Source organism: Rhinolophus ferrumequinum, chromosome 8, assembly GCF_004115265.2.
Source record: "Rhinolophus ferrumequinum isolate MPI-CBG mRhiFer1 chromosome 8, mRhiFer1_v1.p, whole genome shotgun sequence".
NCBI lineage: Eukaryota > Metazoa > Chordata > Mammalia > Chiroptera > Rhinolophidae > Rhinolophus > Rhinolophus ferrumequinum.
Window position 1 is genome coordinate 20,973,236 of NC_046291.1, and position 17,478 is coordinate 20,990,713.

At 33.8% G+C, this 17,478-nt stretch overlaps 1 protein-coding gene across 13 annotated transcripts in view; it reads left to right on the forward strand.

The window, feature by feature from the left end:
- Positions 1-17,478, forward strand: part of IKZF2 (IKAROS family zinc finger 2) — a 151,600-nt gene that overhangs the window by 89,386 nt on the left and 44,736 nt on the right. For 10 of the 13 annotated variants that reach the window (XM_033112482.1, XM_033112480.1, XM_033112477.1 and 7 more), the window contains 2 exons: positions 5,242-5,508; positions 12,129-12,296. In XM_033112482.1, coding sequence (XP_032968373.1) covers positions 5,242-5,508; positions 12,129-12,296 — 435 coding nt within the window. The remainder of the gene's footprint in view (positions 1-5,241; positions 5,509-12,128; positions 12,297-17,478) is intronic. The other 3 variants (XM_033112485.1, XM_033112484.1, XM_033112489.1) reach the window with 1 other exon arrangement.

Below are 17,478 nucleotides of genomic sequence, written 5' to 3' on the forward strand. Positions count from 1 at the left end.
TTCCCAAACCTTAAAAATTGAGAATTTCATTATTTGCAGACATCATTTGCCAGACATTGCAAAATCAGTGCTGTATTCCATTGGTTGATGACTTGGTGAAGGTACAGAGTAAAAAGCAGTAAATGCTCAAAGTCTTTAAGGCAAAGCTTCTTTACATTTATGCACTGTTCAGGACAATAAATTTATTATGTAACCAAATTATATGCGTTAGTAAAATATTTCCTATAATCTTATTCATGAACTCTTTTAATACCTTTTTCTGAGTATATACTATCCTGTTAATATGGGTTTCTTATTTAAGTTAATGTTCTTCAGCTTTTTGTCTTAAATCTTCAAAATCACATAATAGCAAAGTATTAGGCAACAGCAGGTACTTTAAAAGTTGTTGAACTGGCCAGTGTTTATTAGGAGAATTCAGTTTTGGTCCTTGTTTTTTATTGGTTGAGGTGAGTTCAAGTGGGAGGTCTGTGAGTGTATGTAACAACATTGTACATTTTATATTCCATTTCATTTTTAAATGATATATATTCGGGTTTTGAATTGTCTTTTTGTAATTGTCAAAGTGGCATAGTGGTAAAGAAAATTTTCATTATGATAAAGACTGAATTAAAAATATATATTTTTAACAGCTTCAAAAAATAACATAATTTTTCCCCATTTGACTTTACCCCCCCTTTTTTTTTACAGTGATCTATATCTGTTTGCCTATGTAAATGCTTGTGTTCTGTTATCCCTTTATTTAATATTAGTGAATTAAAGACAAGTCGGGTATAACTTTGTCCTTTCAGTATTATGTATCTTGAAACTATGATAATTATGAAGCCTTTGAGGGTAACAGCCCAATAAGGTCATTGAAGAAACTTTGAAATTGAAAATTGTTTGGCCTGAGAGTCACTTATAATACTAGCTCCTAAGTCTCTTTACTTCTCAGCATTGGTATTATTATTTGTAAATGCAGGTGATTAATTAAACTACATGTTTTTATAGCATGATACTTTTCTTAAACATCTTTATTCATTGAAAATATTCAAATATCTATATACTATAGAGAACAAATTGATCATTTAATTAAAATCTTATTTCATATCCTCTTTTCACTGCTAATAACTTGTTCTGACAGAATATTGTTTTTATTAAACTGTTATTGCTTATCAGTATATAATAATGTTTGTAAATTCCCACATATATGCCTGAATTTTATATTTTTCATTTCATATCAAGGAAACATGCTTGAAAAATAATTCTTAGTCTTGAGATTTGTAATAACAAGATTTCATTTCACTCACACTAACAAGTTCTCATCTTTATAGAAATTAGACATTTATGAAAAATGTCTTCCTGTTACCAAATTGTAAAAGAAATACCATATAAAGAAGAGTGAAAATTTAATTTCAAAGGTTTGATAATTAATGTACTTAGTTATTATATAATGAATAATATTTATAATAGCTTTATATATATAGCTAAAAATAATTACAACATAACTCATATATACAATATAACTTGCAGTACATTTAGGTTTACCAACTACCTGAATTTAATCATTAAAGAGTTAAAATATTAGGTGCTCTCCATTAATTAGAAACATCTTAAATAGTGAAGATAAATTGTGGGAGAATTTCTTTTATATTCTTTGAGTAGAGAAATTTTTTTCTCTTTCACAGTTAAAATTTAAAGACAATATCTTTTAACTATTTGTTTTTCATCCTAGAAACTCAACAGAAATTTAGTGAGTTGTGTTGTAAATTAATTAAGATGGGATTTTGTTTTTCCATAGGCCACCATATATATCCAAAATTTAATCTATGATATGTATATATTAAAATATTTTGCAGTTTATTGATTTACTATGTCAGTATAGTTGTAGTGTGTTCCTTCATATTTGATAAACATATAGTTCCTTAGAGTATGATATCATTAGAGAAAAGATTACTGTTGTTTACCTTTTCTTGTAGTATTTCAGTTCCAGCAAATATATACTTCTTTTTGGATATTTATTTCAAATATAGTCTTCTGTGGATATTTATTTCAAGTTCTAACTATAATTGTAATATCCAATAATTTTTAAAATGACATTTTAACCCATGTTTGATATTATATTTTGACGTCCATATTATAGTATTCTCACTAGGAAAAATATGATAATTTAATGTAACATCAAGTCATATTGCCATAATTCTGTGCTATTTGGAAATTTAAGAGGCCCAGAGTTTGACTCAAAAACTACTTTAGATATACATTTCCGCAGTTCCTGAAATGGAATGCTGGTAGACTTTACATTCATTAAATGTATCTTATAAGTTGTTGACTAGCCTAGGGATATAAATGATGGCATTGCTGTGAAGTTTCTAATCTTTAGTACATCTTAAAATAAATGTATGGTACAATTTGCTTATAGGTTGGTATATGAAGTAATGCTGTATTAAAGTCATACTTTTCATTTGTTTTCTTCTGAATATTTCCTTTATGTGACAATTATGAGTGAAATATGGGATTACATATGGTAACCAAATAGCGTTTTACCTGGATTTGAAAAATTTTCCTTCCCAGAAAAAAATGTTATGGGATAATTTCTTGGAATATGGAAAAACCTATTGTAGCAAGATGCAGAATCCAGAAGCAATATTGTAAACTTAAAAAATTCAAAATATACAATTAGCGTGCATGCCAAAAAAATACCTTTGAATAAAATGATAAACAAAAATATTTTCAAAACATATCAAACACAGGGCTAAGTTACTTAGTATATAAACATTTAACTTCAGTGAGAAAAGACTGACAATCTAGAAAAATGGGCAAAGAACTTGGATAGTTCTCAAAAAAAAATTAAACATTGACAAAGATGCACAACCCACTCTTAATAAAAAATGCAGATTAAAAACTAGAATAGAATACTAGTTATTATCAGATTGACAGCTCTATGTGGTATGATATACAATGTTTATAATAAAAATAAATAAGAAATAATGTTAAATTTCTATTGACAGAACCTGGGTGAATAAAGTGCAGTACATTTGTAAAATGCAATTTGTGTTGGTATTAAAAAGAGCAGTGTAGGTTTCTGTGTACTAATGTGGAAAATACTAAACAGACATTAAAGATTAAAGTGAAATTAAAGTCAGGTGAACTGTACAGTCCAATATGTGTAAAAAAGAGAGACTACATATACACACATACATCTACATACACAATACTGAAGTAGATAATGAAGAGAATGGTTGCATTTGAGACCAGAACTGAGGGATCGTGAAGTTTGGATAGAAGAGGACTTTTTATTTTTTAGTCTTTATGTGATTATTTTCCTTTACTATGTTCATGAATTCTTTAAACATATAAAACAAGTTTAAAGAAAGAAAATTCTCAGTCCATTAAGTACCACATCTAACTGAACGCTGTCTGAAATACTTCCAATATGCCACCACCAATTTCTCGATTTTGTTGGGAATATAATAAAATGGATAAAGTAGTGTCCCTACTCTTTTCAAAAATCAGGAAAGCAGCTCTGATTTGTAAATATGGTAAAACTCAATGTAGTAGTAGATATACTCTATTAGAGATGGGGCCAGAAAGGCCATCTATCCCTTTAGATCTCAGAGTAGTTTACATACTAGAAGTTAATTGATCCTCACAGTCTCCTTACGCAAAAGAGCACTGTATGTCCAGAAAAAAATAATAGCTGAGCCCATTTTGTATATTTACTCATTTAATGCTCACATTAGCCCTAGGAAGTGAATCCCATTTCAAAAGAGGACGTAGAGAACTTAAGTAACTGGTAGAAGGTGACGTTGCTTGTACTAAATACCATTGCTAATGTTCAAATCCAGGCAGTCTGGTTATAGGATCCTCGCTCTTCATAGTTCAACTCTTCTGTCCAAACTTTATTCTGGAGTCTGAGTTCATCTCCACTTTTCAAATGAAAGATAATTAGAGTCAGAGGTTGAATGAGTAGTTCAAGATTGTACTGCTAGTAAATGCCCAAGCTAGTATGTACCAGAGCCATGTCCTCAGGCAGGAGTAAATCCGGTGATCTCCTCATTGTACCACTCCGGCCCTAGTTGATGGGGGCGTGCCAAGGAGGGAATGGGGAACAGCCCTTTCGATAGCACTCCCTGTTATAAGTACTAATGACAAATCTCAGAATGTGTGGTTTCTCTAAGAAAACAATTGCAGTATGGAGAACTTCCTTTTTATGAAAATATTTCCTCTATTCAAGTAATAGCAAATAATTTGTTTTGCTCCATAACTTTGATATGATTTCTTAAGAACTTTTCAAGATCAATGGATAAAAAACAAAACAAAACAAAAAAACCCTGGTATTCGTTTAAAACTTGCTTCTGCTTTGTGAAAAGACTCTGTCAGCAATCCAGAATGAGGGCTGTGCTCACAAAATTCCAACTTTTCTGTGGGATGATCCAAAAACAGCAAACAGAAGGCATGAAATTTCTTAACAGTCACAAGTGCGTGCACGCATGCTATGCCATTCCTGTCGTTCACTGCTTTTTGGTACGCGCATTTGAAAGCTGGATTACTTTGATTTGCAGACGAATGTGTTCCATGGAGAACTTTTTTCATGTAGGATAAAAAGGCAGAGTACCGCAAGAGTACGTGAGGTGTGTGTACTCTGCCCTCCATTTATACAGCTCTTACCTGAATGTATGTGTTTAGTCCTATTTTAGGATATTTGCCTCGACCATGTGCCTTCATGTGTCTTAAGACATTTGCTAGAGTAATATCCTGTTATTTCTCTTGCTTAGTTCAGAAGCAGGTTTACACACGTACTCTGATATGAAAGACAGACTGTGAAGTGTGTATATCTATATAATGATTCTTATGTTAAGAAGAGGTATGGCTCAGTGGATTAAGCGGTGTCTAATCTTGTCTCTTCCATAATCCTACCTGAGTCTCAGTAGCCTTAGTGACAAACTCGAAAGCCAATGCAAGAATTATTTAGAGACTTGCTTTAAAAGTATATAACTGAGTTAAAGAAGTAAATGGGTGCAACGATCAAGTGTTATTCTGTTTACCTGGAGCTTTCCTGAGCCACCTCCACTTTCATGCCAAAGCTTCACTAAAATATTAACATCAGAGTACAGTATCTGTTAACATTGCATTGGTGATGGACTGTACTTTACGCAATGCTGCATTCTCAACCATGTTAACAGAATGACAGTGGGTGGAAGAGCCATGTAGGTAACACCACATAACATGCATTTAAAATGTCTTCTTCTTTTTCAATTACAGCAAATTCTGTAAAGCTAGAAATGCAGAGTGATGAAGAGTGTGACAGGAAACCCCTGAGCCGAGAAGACGAGATCAGGGGCCATGATGAGGGTAGCAGCCTAGAAGAACCCCTAATTGAGAGCAGCGAGGTGGCAGACAACAGGAAAGTCCAGGAGCTTCAAGGCGAGGGAGGAATCCGGCTTCCGAATGGTAAACTGAAATGTGACGTCTGTGGCATGGTTTGCATTGGGCCCAATGTGCTTATGGTACATAAAAGGAGTCACACTGGTAAGCAGCTGAAAGAATAACCTGATGACTGCCTGTGACATCTGATGTTGATATTACCTGACATCTATTCTCTTTCCTTTTTATTCAGGGGTGGCAATGGTGAAACTACCTTTTCAGAATTCTGCTAGTATTGGATTGCTGAAAAGCAGAGAGTAGCCTGGGTCTTGACTTCCAGCCTTCAAATCTGAATAGCATATCAGAAAAGAAGTTTGGGATTCAGTTTCCACAGTTCTTAATATAGCAATAATATGATAAGGGTTCAAAAGTTATAGGAGAATTTCATTGTGTAACTTAATCTTTTTGTATTTCTATACATATTTTACCATACCCGTGGGCAGGTAATACAGTTTGCTAGCTAAAAGTTTACATTATAAAATGGTACTCATGCATTTATATGGAGGTGGATCATTTTCACCTTATCTAGTTAACGTCTTGGAATACAATTTCCAATCAATCTTTGCCTACCATGGGTCTCTGTAGTAGGTAGATGCTTATTTTCCCTAGTTTGAGAAATTTACCAACTTCCTGTAATTTTTTGTTATAAATCTAGCAAGGAGGTATGTAGGGATGAGGTATAACAAAGGGTGGTGGGTGTGCAGTTAGGAATCTGTAATCATGAAATAAGGTGAGAAAAGACACCTCAGGTTAATTTAATATATACTTTCAGACATTTGAGTAATGTGAAAACCAGCCAGAGTAGGCGGCTTTACTTAAATCTCTTCAAATCCTTTGTTAAAAAACTCCCCAAACAACAAAAACAAATGAGATTGATTCTTAAAAAAGATTGATTCTTAGAAGAAGTTTCAAGTTTGTATGAAAATTAATTTAAAGGTAATGATCACTTTAACAATAATGCAGAAGTAGTAGTATATAGCAAAATATTAATACCTAATGCATTCAGTTTTAAAATGTGATACTCTTTAGAAGAGATAAATTATAATAAATACAGTGATTTAAAAGATTGAATTTTAAATAATCAATTTAATAAGTAGGTGCTTAAAACATGAGCGATACAAGGTACATTGAAGTCTTTTCAGTCCCAACCTCTCCTTTACATATGAAGAAATTGGAGCCCAAAACAGTCAAGTGACTTACCCATATCCCTTACATAGTTAGAACCAAGGTTTTATGTTGCCCAGAGTGGTTTTGTCCAAATATACTATGCTTGGTATGTCAATACATGTTTTGATATGGTATTACTATAAGTCTGATATTTTAAAAATTATAGTCAGAAGTTACACGTTAAAATCAGTGTTATTCTAATAAAAATCAACAACTTTAGTGCCTATACCCTTATTCCAATCATACAGTCAGTTATATTTTTATTTTTTGTTTTGAATTTCCTTTATAAATAACATTTTTAAAATGTGAATTTAAAATTTTATAGTAATATTTATATTACTAGTGCAAATGTCTTTTGTTCCTTTAATTTTTAAAAATGTGTCATGAAAAAGTGGAAAGATCAATCTTGGACACTGTATGTGATAAGAAAAGAAAAGACTGTAAAATGATGAGTCTGCTTTTCTTCTATGCTCATGAAATAATTCTAATTGCAGTTCTAAAAGAAGAATTCCACAAAGTTATGATGTCTTCATATGATTCGGATGATTATATTAAGAAAGATTAACACTCATTCAAATGTCTAACTTCTCCCATCTAGCAACATACAGACTAAACAAAATTAGTCTAAAGACTTTTCAGTTAAATTACATATAGTGTTCTTTTTAAGGCTGAAAAGTATACTTTTTAAAAAACAATTTTTGTAAGATTTTTTTCAATAAACTTTTCTGGACTGAGTTGAGAAAATTCAAAGAGTGAGTATGCTCTCTTGAAAATTTAGGTTAATCAGTGTTTCACTGTATCTGCAGTGATTTTCGTGAGGACTGTTCATTTGTAAACACAGTTATAATTACAACGCTGCTATACTGTCCATTTGATATTTACTACAGTAGTTGAGTTGAATTGTTTTGATTCTGAAATCATCTAATTTACATGGAAAATGTTTCCGGATAGTTACACGGATTTCCATAAGTCCTAGGAATAGGAGATTCACTCAACTGGTAAAGGCAAGGAAAATGAACTAAACCATTTAAAGCACTCTTGCAACTTTGTGAGCTTTTATTGTTAATAAATATTTATTGAAGTATTATGAAAAGTGTTACACTTTCCTCAGTTCTGGAAGGTTAAAGGCAACAGCCATTCATAGAGGACCTTGGGATACCTTCCACACATTGTTGACCTTGAAATTATGATACATCTTTAAATTAGCTATTTTTATATGTATTTCTGATGTCCCAGTTTATACATCTGAGTGGATCATCACATTTTCTACTCCATTTTAGTACTATGAGAATAGAAAGTCTATTTGTATTTCTTTAATTTAAACTAGATTGAAAAAATGCAGTTAGAATCTAGTCACTAGCTAAATGTTTTTTCCTTAATACCATGAACTACTGTATTCATTTTAGAAGTTCTCATGCTTATCAATTATTTATAGCTAGTATAAAAGGCACGGTCTTAAATACTTATAAAGCCTTTGGTAAACATATGTTTCTGTGTTTTTAGCTCACAAAATATTAATATAAAATTGATAGTGAAAAAAGATACACAACCACCCAATTCATTGAAATGACATGGAGTATCGGATCTAAGTCACTCACTTCTTCTTTCTCTTTCATACCCTACTAAAGTGCCAATTGCAGTGTCTTCTTAATTGCTTGGTGTTATTTCTTTGGTTTTGCTACTTTAGTAGGTAATCAGGTAATATTGTCATTGGATACTCCAGGCATTCTTCACTGGGGATACAGGGAGAAGAAAAGGCAGGTAGTAAATCAATTCAAACATAAACATGAATTGATACAAACATTATGAATACAGAATGTCCTTAATTTTACTCCTCTTTGGGGTAGAGTACTCCCATCTTTGTAACTTCATGTTTTCAGCACAATATTTTATACACTGCAGCTTTGTGCAGCCCTTCTCTTGCTCCAAGGCCTTCTCTACAAGTGCCTAGGATTTCTCAAATTTATAGGTGGTGGTTCTGTACAACACAGGAATACTCTCTGGTTCACCAAAGCAAATTGATGCATGTACACTTGCATTTCAATTTGATATTTAACCTCAGATCTAGAAATATGTGTTTATGAAAATATTGAAATATAATTTATGTCATAATAAGAATAATAAATAACTTCATCCAGTGAAGAACTAAAAATGGTCCTTCAGGAGATTAGTAGATTGATCAAAAACAAAAAACAAAAAAACAGAATAAGAATGGAAATAAAGGATAGCGTGGCTACATCTTAATTGTTTCCATAGGTCCAAAGTTGTTAGCCTAGACTTTTGTGCCCACCGCAGGGGGAGTTATCACAGATACAATAGCTTACTTAGATATTTTTTAATTGGATTACTCTATAATGTCACTAATGTGTTTAGTAAATTTGGGTTTTTTCCCCTTAAATTTGCTTTTATTTACATTTCAAAAAGAATATGATTCATATTTTTTTCAGGCAAGGTCTAAACTACCTCAGAAAGGACCAATTGATACAGTCTATTTATCAAAGAAAAATATTATAACAAATAATTGAGATGTGTTGTTTCAAGTTACATGCACAATATTAAGAGGATTGCTCACATTATACAGGGATGGCGTTTTAGAAAAAAATAAGTCAACCCACTTGTTTTTGATTTTTTATTAAACAGATTTGGCTATATCTCCTCCATTTGGATTATTCCTGGAATATCATTATGTATACTTTAAAAAAAAAAAATCTCATAAGTTAAACTCTGTTTTCATCCCTGTCTCCAACAGCAATGTTATTGAGTATTTCCACTATAATTCCACTAGATTTAGTGTGGAACACATGCAAAAAAACAGAGGATTGTTGAAATAATTATCATTTACATAATCAAGACATTATGCGTAGTTAAGCATATTTCAGCCCAAAATGAGTAAAGCCATAGAATTAGTAGTGTCCAAGAATTAAAAAAAAAATCAAAACTTAATTCATATAAAGCAGATTAGTATTTCTCAAAGGTTCATCAGATTGAAATCAAAGTAATTATTAACATTGCCTCTTTCTTCTTGTCCAAAATGCTCACCTTCATCATGCTTCTTTCTTTACTTCTTCTCATGGCCATGGGAACATGGTTAGCAAATGCCTCCACACTCAGATCATACATTCAGCAACACAGCAGTATTTCCTGATATACCCTGACGCCTTTTCCTTTCTCCTACACCTTTAAGGATAATTGTATAAATTCAGAAGCAATTCTTGTTAAAATGCATTTGAAGCTATCTGGAATATTTTGTAAATGTAAAAACTAAATTACCCTGTCATTAGTCTCATAAAGTTCAATTAGGTGAATTAAAAAATTATTTTTAAAAAGAGGTGTCCTTATTATTAACTTTTTTAGATTAGCGTTATTCTGAAAGAATTATTAGCATTATTCAGTTCTCTAAATTAGAAATTTTAAAATATTTCAATTGTAGGAGGCTTAAAGAAAATATAATTAATATAACTGGAGTATATTCCAAAGGCAAACATGATTTCAAATTTTTTTGTCACTACCCTAATTTAATTTGTTTTAAAGTTACCGCATCCTAATTTTTACTTGCCTGGGAAACCCCACATAGACAGATTTCAAAAGTAAAATATTTGGAGTGAAAATTATACTTTACATCTGCTATTTTCATACTGTCTGTAGAGTTAATTTAATGAAGAAAGTACCTCCTTTTTTCTTTTTATTACTAATTCCGTGGTAGGGGTAGCGGGAAGAAAATCCTGATTTTAAAAAGTTTTAGACTGCTATTGCATTGAAAAAAAGTCAAAGAATTAAGTTTTATGTGTGTGTGTATGTGTAAAATAAAAAAAGGTTTACCAATATTACATTTATTTTAAAACATTGACTATTTTGTCAGACTTCATATGAGAGGTTTTAGATAAAATATTTCTCTTAAGCTGTATTTAATGTTGACTTAATCTGTGAGTTTTACCAAATGATTAAAAAAAGTTAAGTAAGATAAAATTAAGGTAACCTTAACGTGATGGATAATTATTTTAACCTAATTTATCAGTTTAGGATAATTTGTAAACTTAGCTCATAAGATCTACAGATTTCTTAAGGAAAAAAGTCCTTAATTTTTGCTATGCACACACAGATTACACTTTTTTGGTATGCATGTCATTAAGTTCCAAAATGAGCAAATACTATAGAATTTGAGATACACCTGATGTATCCATTTTTCAATTTCTTTAGTTTATAACAAATCTATATGATAGAATGTGCAGTGGCAGCTGCTAGAAAGGGACCACAGTTTATCTTCTTTATGCTTCCTAGCTTTCTTTAATAAAAAGAATTGCTGAGTTTGTATTATATTAAAGGTCCCCCAAAATATTCAGGTTTCATTATTCACTATTATTATGAATGTTTCAGTTAAAGATACGAAACATGACAATTCAGTTCAAAAAAAATTTTTTTTAACTATCAAAATTGTAATCATCATCTCACCTCAAGTACAGAAATGGTCCATTTCAACCAAAAGGAAATTATTTCTTAATTTTATTTTTATTCTAAATTTTGAGCTTTAATATATTTGTACTATTTATATATTAATTTATAATATATTTTTCATGTCTATCTTTAGAGATAGACACACTTAAAATATTATTTTCATGGTTTGATAAATGTTATCATTTGATCCACTTGCCCATTTTACTGTTTCATCAACTACATGTTTTCATGTTTGATGACATTGTTGACAGCTAGTTGATGGCAACAGACTGATAATTATGGTTTAAACAGTTTTATAGCAATATCAATAATAGGAAAAAAGTTTCCTATCAAACAAATGATTTTTACAACAAAAAGAATATACAGGAAATGTCTGAATGAATAATTTTCATGGCTTTTCTCTGACTATATAATGAAATTTTGCCAAAGGTTTTACTGTTAGTGACTAGGGAAACTGAGAGAGATCTGAGCTATATTTGGAGATTTTGTGGTAATGAGCTTTGGAACCTGGTTCATTCACTGAACCTCTTTGGTCCCCTTATACAAAAATTATCAGCTAAATGAGAGAGGTCCCTTAGCCTAAAGGTCCCTTTCAACTCAAAATTTATATAATTTTTAAAGAGAGTATAGTACAGTAAAGAGAGCAAAATATAGTGAAACTGACCAAGATTCAATTATCAGCTCGAGTACTTACTAGCTCTGTGACTATAATCACATACTTTGATACTTGAATCTCAATTTCTTCATTGGCAAATTGAAATTATAGATACCTGGCTACTAATGTTATTATGAGGTCTGAAATATTGTATGTACAAAGCAACCAATAAGGACAGTCAAGTGATGTCACCTAGTTCAGCCAATTGAACAACATTGTTATTCTTTTGAATCAATGACAGGAATCCTGTAAAATTTATATGAAGAGGGAAACTACACTTGAGGTAAAGTTTGAGATAGTATTAGCAAAGCAAATTCTAGGAAGAAAGAGGTTAGAAGACTTAGGAGGGAGATGAATCTCCTCATCATAGAGCACTGGCTCTAGTTAGCGGTGAATTAGTCACTTTGTACATAACCTACTTGGTCTTTCTCACCTCTTTTCCTTTCCACAGGAGAACGTCCCTTCCACTGTAACCAGTGTGGAGCTTCTTTTACTCAGAAGGGCAACCTTCTGAGACACATAAAGTTACACTCTGGAGAGAAGCCGTTCAAATGTCCTTTCTGTAGCTATGCCTGTAGAAGAAGGGACGCCCTCACAGGACACCTCAGGACCCACTCTGGTAAGTGTCAGCGACTCTTTGAGAAGAAAGCTAAAATTTGAGAATTTGGGTGATGTGCTACAGAATAATACAAAATAACTTAAAAGCTTTGGTACCTAGTTAGGAATGAGCTAGACAATATTTTTTATTTGTGTACATCGAATAACTGATACATCTTGTAGGATGCACGTGATCCTTCCCTTTTAGACTTACAGACTTGGTAAAAAGAAGCAATGTCAACTGAAGAGTCTCTTATTTCAAGCCAGTGAAGGAAACAGCTATTACATAATTTTCCATGGTTTTTAATATTATAATTATTAGCAGTCATTACAGTTAATCGAGGACAATGGAAAATCTAGTGGAATATCATAGTTACATGCTGATGTTACCATAGAGGAGATGAAAGCTGTGATATTTTGTGACTGATATAACTGCCCAGGCTGGTACCTCAGCGGGAAATCAAATATTACTATTTTTAAATTTGAAAATATCTCATTAGAAAATTGGCTGTTAGAGTATGTCATATTTCATTTTAACTCCCCTTGTTTCTTTAACTCTTGAACTATAGTCACTGGATGCTCTATGCAACTTTTCTCTGCTTCATAAATTATCATTAAAAATCTGGAATAAATCTGATTTTTTAAAATGCTAGAACATAGTACGTGAAAGAGAATGATTAGAAATCTGAATTAATCTCATTTGATTATTACATGAGTTGCCATAACCAAGAAGTTAAAGGTGAAAAATTAATACAGAATACTCTCAAGCAAGTTTTATATGCTCCATCTATCCGTGACACATTCAATTTTCCTTTTAATATGAAAATATGATAGAAGTGATATTTTCACCTACATTTACATATGATATTAGAGAGTGCTGTGGATTTTGAGTTAATGCTTGCATTATCTTTCTTTACATTTTTCCTATTAATAAGCCTTAGGCTTTACCTAGTTTTTTAACACGAATGTGAAGTATATACAACTATTTTAGACATTAACTCAAATTGGGGCAGTTACAGAAAAATGAAATTAATGCAAACATTAAAACAAAATATTTTAAGTATATAGTTTACTTTCTTCCCTGATTCAATACAATTCACTTATTTCCTGCTATGAAATTTTGTATTTTATTTTGAAATTATGCTATGAAAATGATCTTAAAGTGGTATGGTTTTATTATAAAAATATTCTTTATTGAAAGTTACTTTTAAGACGTGACAGTTATTTCTTTAGCTATCCATGTACTCTGGCTTATTAAAGTATTATGACTTGCCCAAGGGTTATATACAACATAGATTTTTAACATACCTACTGCATAAAGTTGAGGCAGAAATTCTTCCCATGTCTGTTTTATTCTTCATAAAACTGTGTTGCTTTTAATACCATGGGTTATTGTACACGTTTCTTTACGTGGGGATTGCTATATTCTTAAAAGAGTCAATGCCTGGTGATGCCCCTGGAAGGCATTCGATATTCATCTCGGATTTTAGTTTCCTTGATTTCCTTTTAGTTCTTTTAACAGATCTACACCCATGGGTCGTGTGTAACAAGTCAAGACACCTTGGTTTTTGTGTTAGATTAAGCTGGGCAGCTACAATCAGCTTCTTTATGCAAATTAGGCATGGCCCATCTAGGGGTGCCTAGTTGGTGGGTGATGAAGTGAAGGGAGGGGAAAATGTCACTCCAAAGTAGGCCACTCCCATTGGCTTTGGCTAGGCCAGATCCATAACATTATTTACATTGTTCTATGTAACTGTAAAGTTTGTGTGTATAACGTGAAGCTGTTTCTGTAAAACTGTATATTTTGTAAACAAATATATTGCTGCTTTGAGGTTCAAAAAAAAAAAAATGGTCCCTATCACTGCAATCATGATGATTTTGCAGTTTGGCATATCAAGCCATGATTTTTATATAAACAGCGTATTCAGACTGGCTAATTAGAGAAAGTTTAGTGGAGTGATGAGTGGGAGAGAGGAGTGTCATCTAGCTACTTCATCAATCAAGGGATGTTATCAAATCAGTCATCCTTTCAACTGGAATCTAAAATGTTAGCCATCACCTATGTTTTTCATAGTAGATGGAACATAAAGCTGTCAAAGTCCATGTTTCTCTAATTGGTCAGAGAGCTCAAATTGGTCATTATAGTGTTCTTCCACTACCAATTCTAGTATCTTCCCCTTACCCTTTTTTTAGCACCTGGGCTGGATAGGTTTCTTTATCTAACGGGTGAACCAAACCTTAACTTCTACAATTTCTGAGTATCGAATGGTCCTGCCTTTCTTGGATTTTTACAGTTTTCCAATAACCAGGATTATTGATCAAGTTTTTCTTTTTTTTTTTTTAAGAGGTGTCCTGAGTTCCAAACATAGTTATTCTTGCCCCTGTCATACAGCAACAACCCAAAATCATCTTAGTACTCAGAAAAAAATAACCAACCAATGGCCCACTTCTCTCCCTGTAGTTTAGTAGTTTGATTGAGATGCCCCAAAGAGTCAGGGAGTAGTCTCAGCTTCCAGTACAACAACAGTACCTGAACTCTGATCCCTCGTGGAAACATTCCCTTAGGCACTGAGAGCTCCAGAACCACCAATCCCAAGATTTCATTCATTTCAGCACAGGAAGTAAAAATCCTTTAACTTAACGTAATTACCTGATGTATTTGTACTGTGGCCACTCCTACCTTAACCTCTTTGTTCTCAGACTCATGCATTGCGGCTGTGGAGGAGACGGGTTTAGGCTTATGTCATATCCTGTAGAACTAGAGAACACACCCAAACTTCTCCCTTTTGGCAACCATATACACATGGACCGCTCCACTAGTAGGCTATTTTACCACTCCATTTAGTCAGCTAGGTCTGCATAAAAAGACATGAGATATGACCAGTAAAATAGTATATAGGTTTGAGCCCATTGAATTTCCTGGTTGAAGGCAGTATTTTAAAAAATGCCGTGGTAATGGATAAGGCATTCTGTTAAATCCATGTATGGAGAAGCCTGCAAAAGTATCAAAGGAAGGGGAGGTAAATCTATATCCCAGTATCTATGACTTCCTTTAAGGATAAATTTCTCCCTCCTTCATATTGGAAGGATTCCAGTGTAACCTGCCTGACACCAATTGACAGGTTAACCACCTCCCCCACTCCCCACCCCCGGAATGGTGCCATATGAGGGTCTCAGCATTAGGAAGTTGTGAACTCAGCAGTGGTAGTGAAATCAATCATAGAGAGGGGAAAGTCTGCGCTGTTGAATCCATACATCGTTTCCATCCCTGATCCAACTGTCACTTTGTACATGGGCCACTTACTTGAGCAAGCACCAGAGTAGCCATGTAAAGACTCTGACCAACATGCGTAACGTAGATTGTCTGATTGGTTTGAGACACCCATCAGATAATCTTGTCCAGATCACTGAGAGCCTTTTCCACAGTGGAGGAAATTCACACGGGACACAGGTCTTCACACTTTGTACCAGTTCTGAGCCGTTCATCCACGTAACTCTCTCCCACATATTCTGTCGTCAACCTCCCAGTCTTATTCTTCCAAGGCCTTGACCATATGGCCATGCCATGTTTTGTTACCTCAGATGTCTCTTCTTCCATGCCAAGTGTACAGTCTGCAGCTCTGCTGGGGGTATCCTTTCACTCCTGTATTTCGGGGCCAGCCCCCTCAGGGGAGCTGGAACACGGGTCACAGCTCTTATCAAATATCATGCAATCCATTTGCCAGCTCCATGCACACAGTTTCATCCCCCATGGATTGTTCATTGAGGACACCCCATGAGGCCACAGCTGTGGGTTGTGGGGAGATTGTGAAGCAGTAATAGCAGGTATCAGGGACCTTAGCTACTTGGGCCTCCCAAACCTGATTGGTCCCAGTCTCATTTAGTAATACATTGCTCTTGGCAAGTCTTTTTAAACGTTATGTCAAGTCAGATACACCTGGTTCATTTTGTGTAGTTTGGGCCACATACTCATGTGGGGTCCCATGGCCCACTACTCAATCATAAACCAAGTCCAAGAGCAAGTTAGAAACAGCTTTTCAAATGGAGGATAGTTATTAGTAGAAGATTGCATGCCTTTACTCCAAACAAAGAATCTGCACTCTGAGGCTTTTATTGACCCCATCTCTGTCTGCTACAGACATTTCCAAAATTCACTGCATTGCTGGATCTTAGAGCTGAAGGTGTAGGAAGCATTCATCACAGCAGAGGTATGCTGCAGATCCTTTTCTTGCCCCAGCCCTCTCTCAATACTGGCCACCTTGCGGATTACCGACTCGATTGAGTGTCAGAGCAGCATACCCAATGTGGGATAGCTTTCCTCCAAAATCCAAAGAGGGCACCACATGTGTGCCTTTTTGTTCACAATGAAAGGCGCAAGGCACAGTAATTTGTCATTTGCTATAGAGGATCAATTTCAACCTGCCCAGACCACTAGGCCCATAACATTTCAGCAATGCTGCAAGTCTCTGAACTTTCATGGAGATTATCTCCTGTCCTCTAGCATATATCTTACCGAGGCATCTTAGGTATTCACTACTTCCTGCTCATCAAGTCCAATCGGTATAATACCATGAATGTAATGTTCCAGCTTGATGTTCTGTGGGATGTCAAGATGAACAAGATTTCTTTGGACTATAGTATGACAAAGAGAGGAGAGTTGACCTAACCTTAAGGTAAGATAGTGAAAGTATGCTGTTCCTGCAATGTGAAGGCAAACTGCTTCTGATTATCTTTGTTGATAAGGAATTATTTTTAAAAGAAATTGTTACTAGCTTCATACCTGGTGTCAGGGGCTATGTTATTATGATCCAGTAAAGATGCTACAGCTAGAACACCATCAACAGTTGGCATTATGATGTGATTAAGTCTGCATCCATCCACAGAACCATCTAGGTCTTACGTGAGCCTAGCAAACAGTTTAACTGGGTATGTAGTAAGAATCACCACCTCAACATCTTTCAGTTTTAGTTTACTAGTATTTTAGGAAAGGTGGTAGTTCTAGGGCTGTGCTTTCCAAGATGGCAGCTACTAGCCAAATTAGGCTATTAAGCACCTAAATATGGAGAGTGCCACATGTTGAAATGATATTTTTTATTAAATAAAATACAATAAAATTCCACCTTTTAAAAATGTAGCTACTAGAAAATTTAAAATTTCGTACAACTTGTAGTGCCATTGGACAGCATTGTTCTTGGTTTTCACAT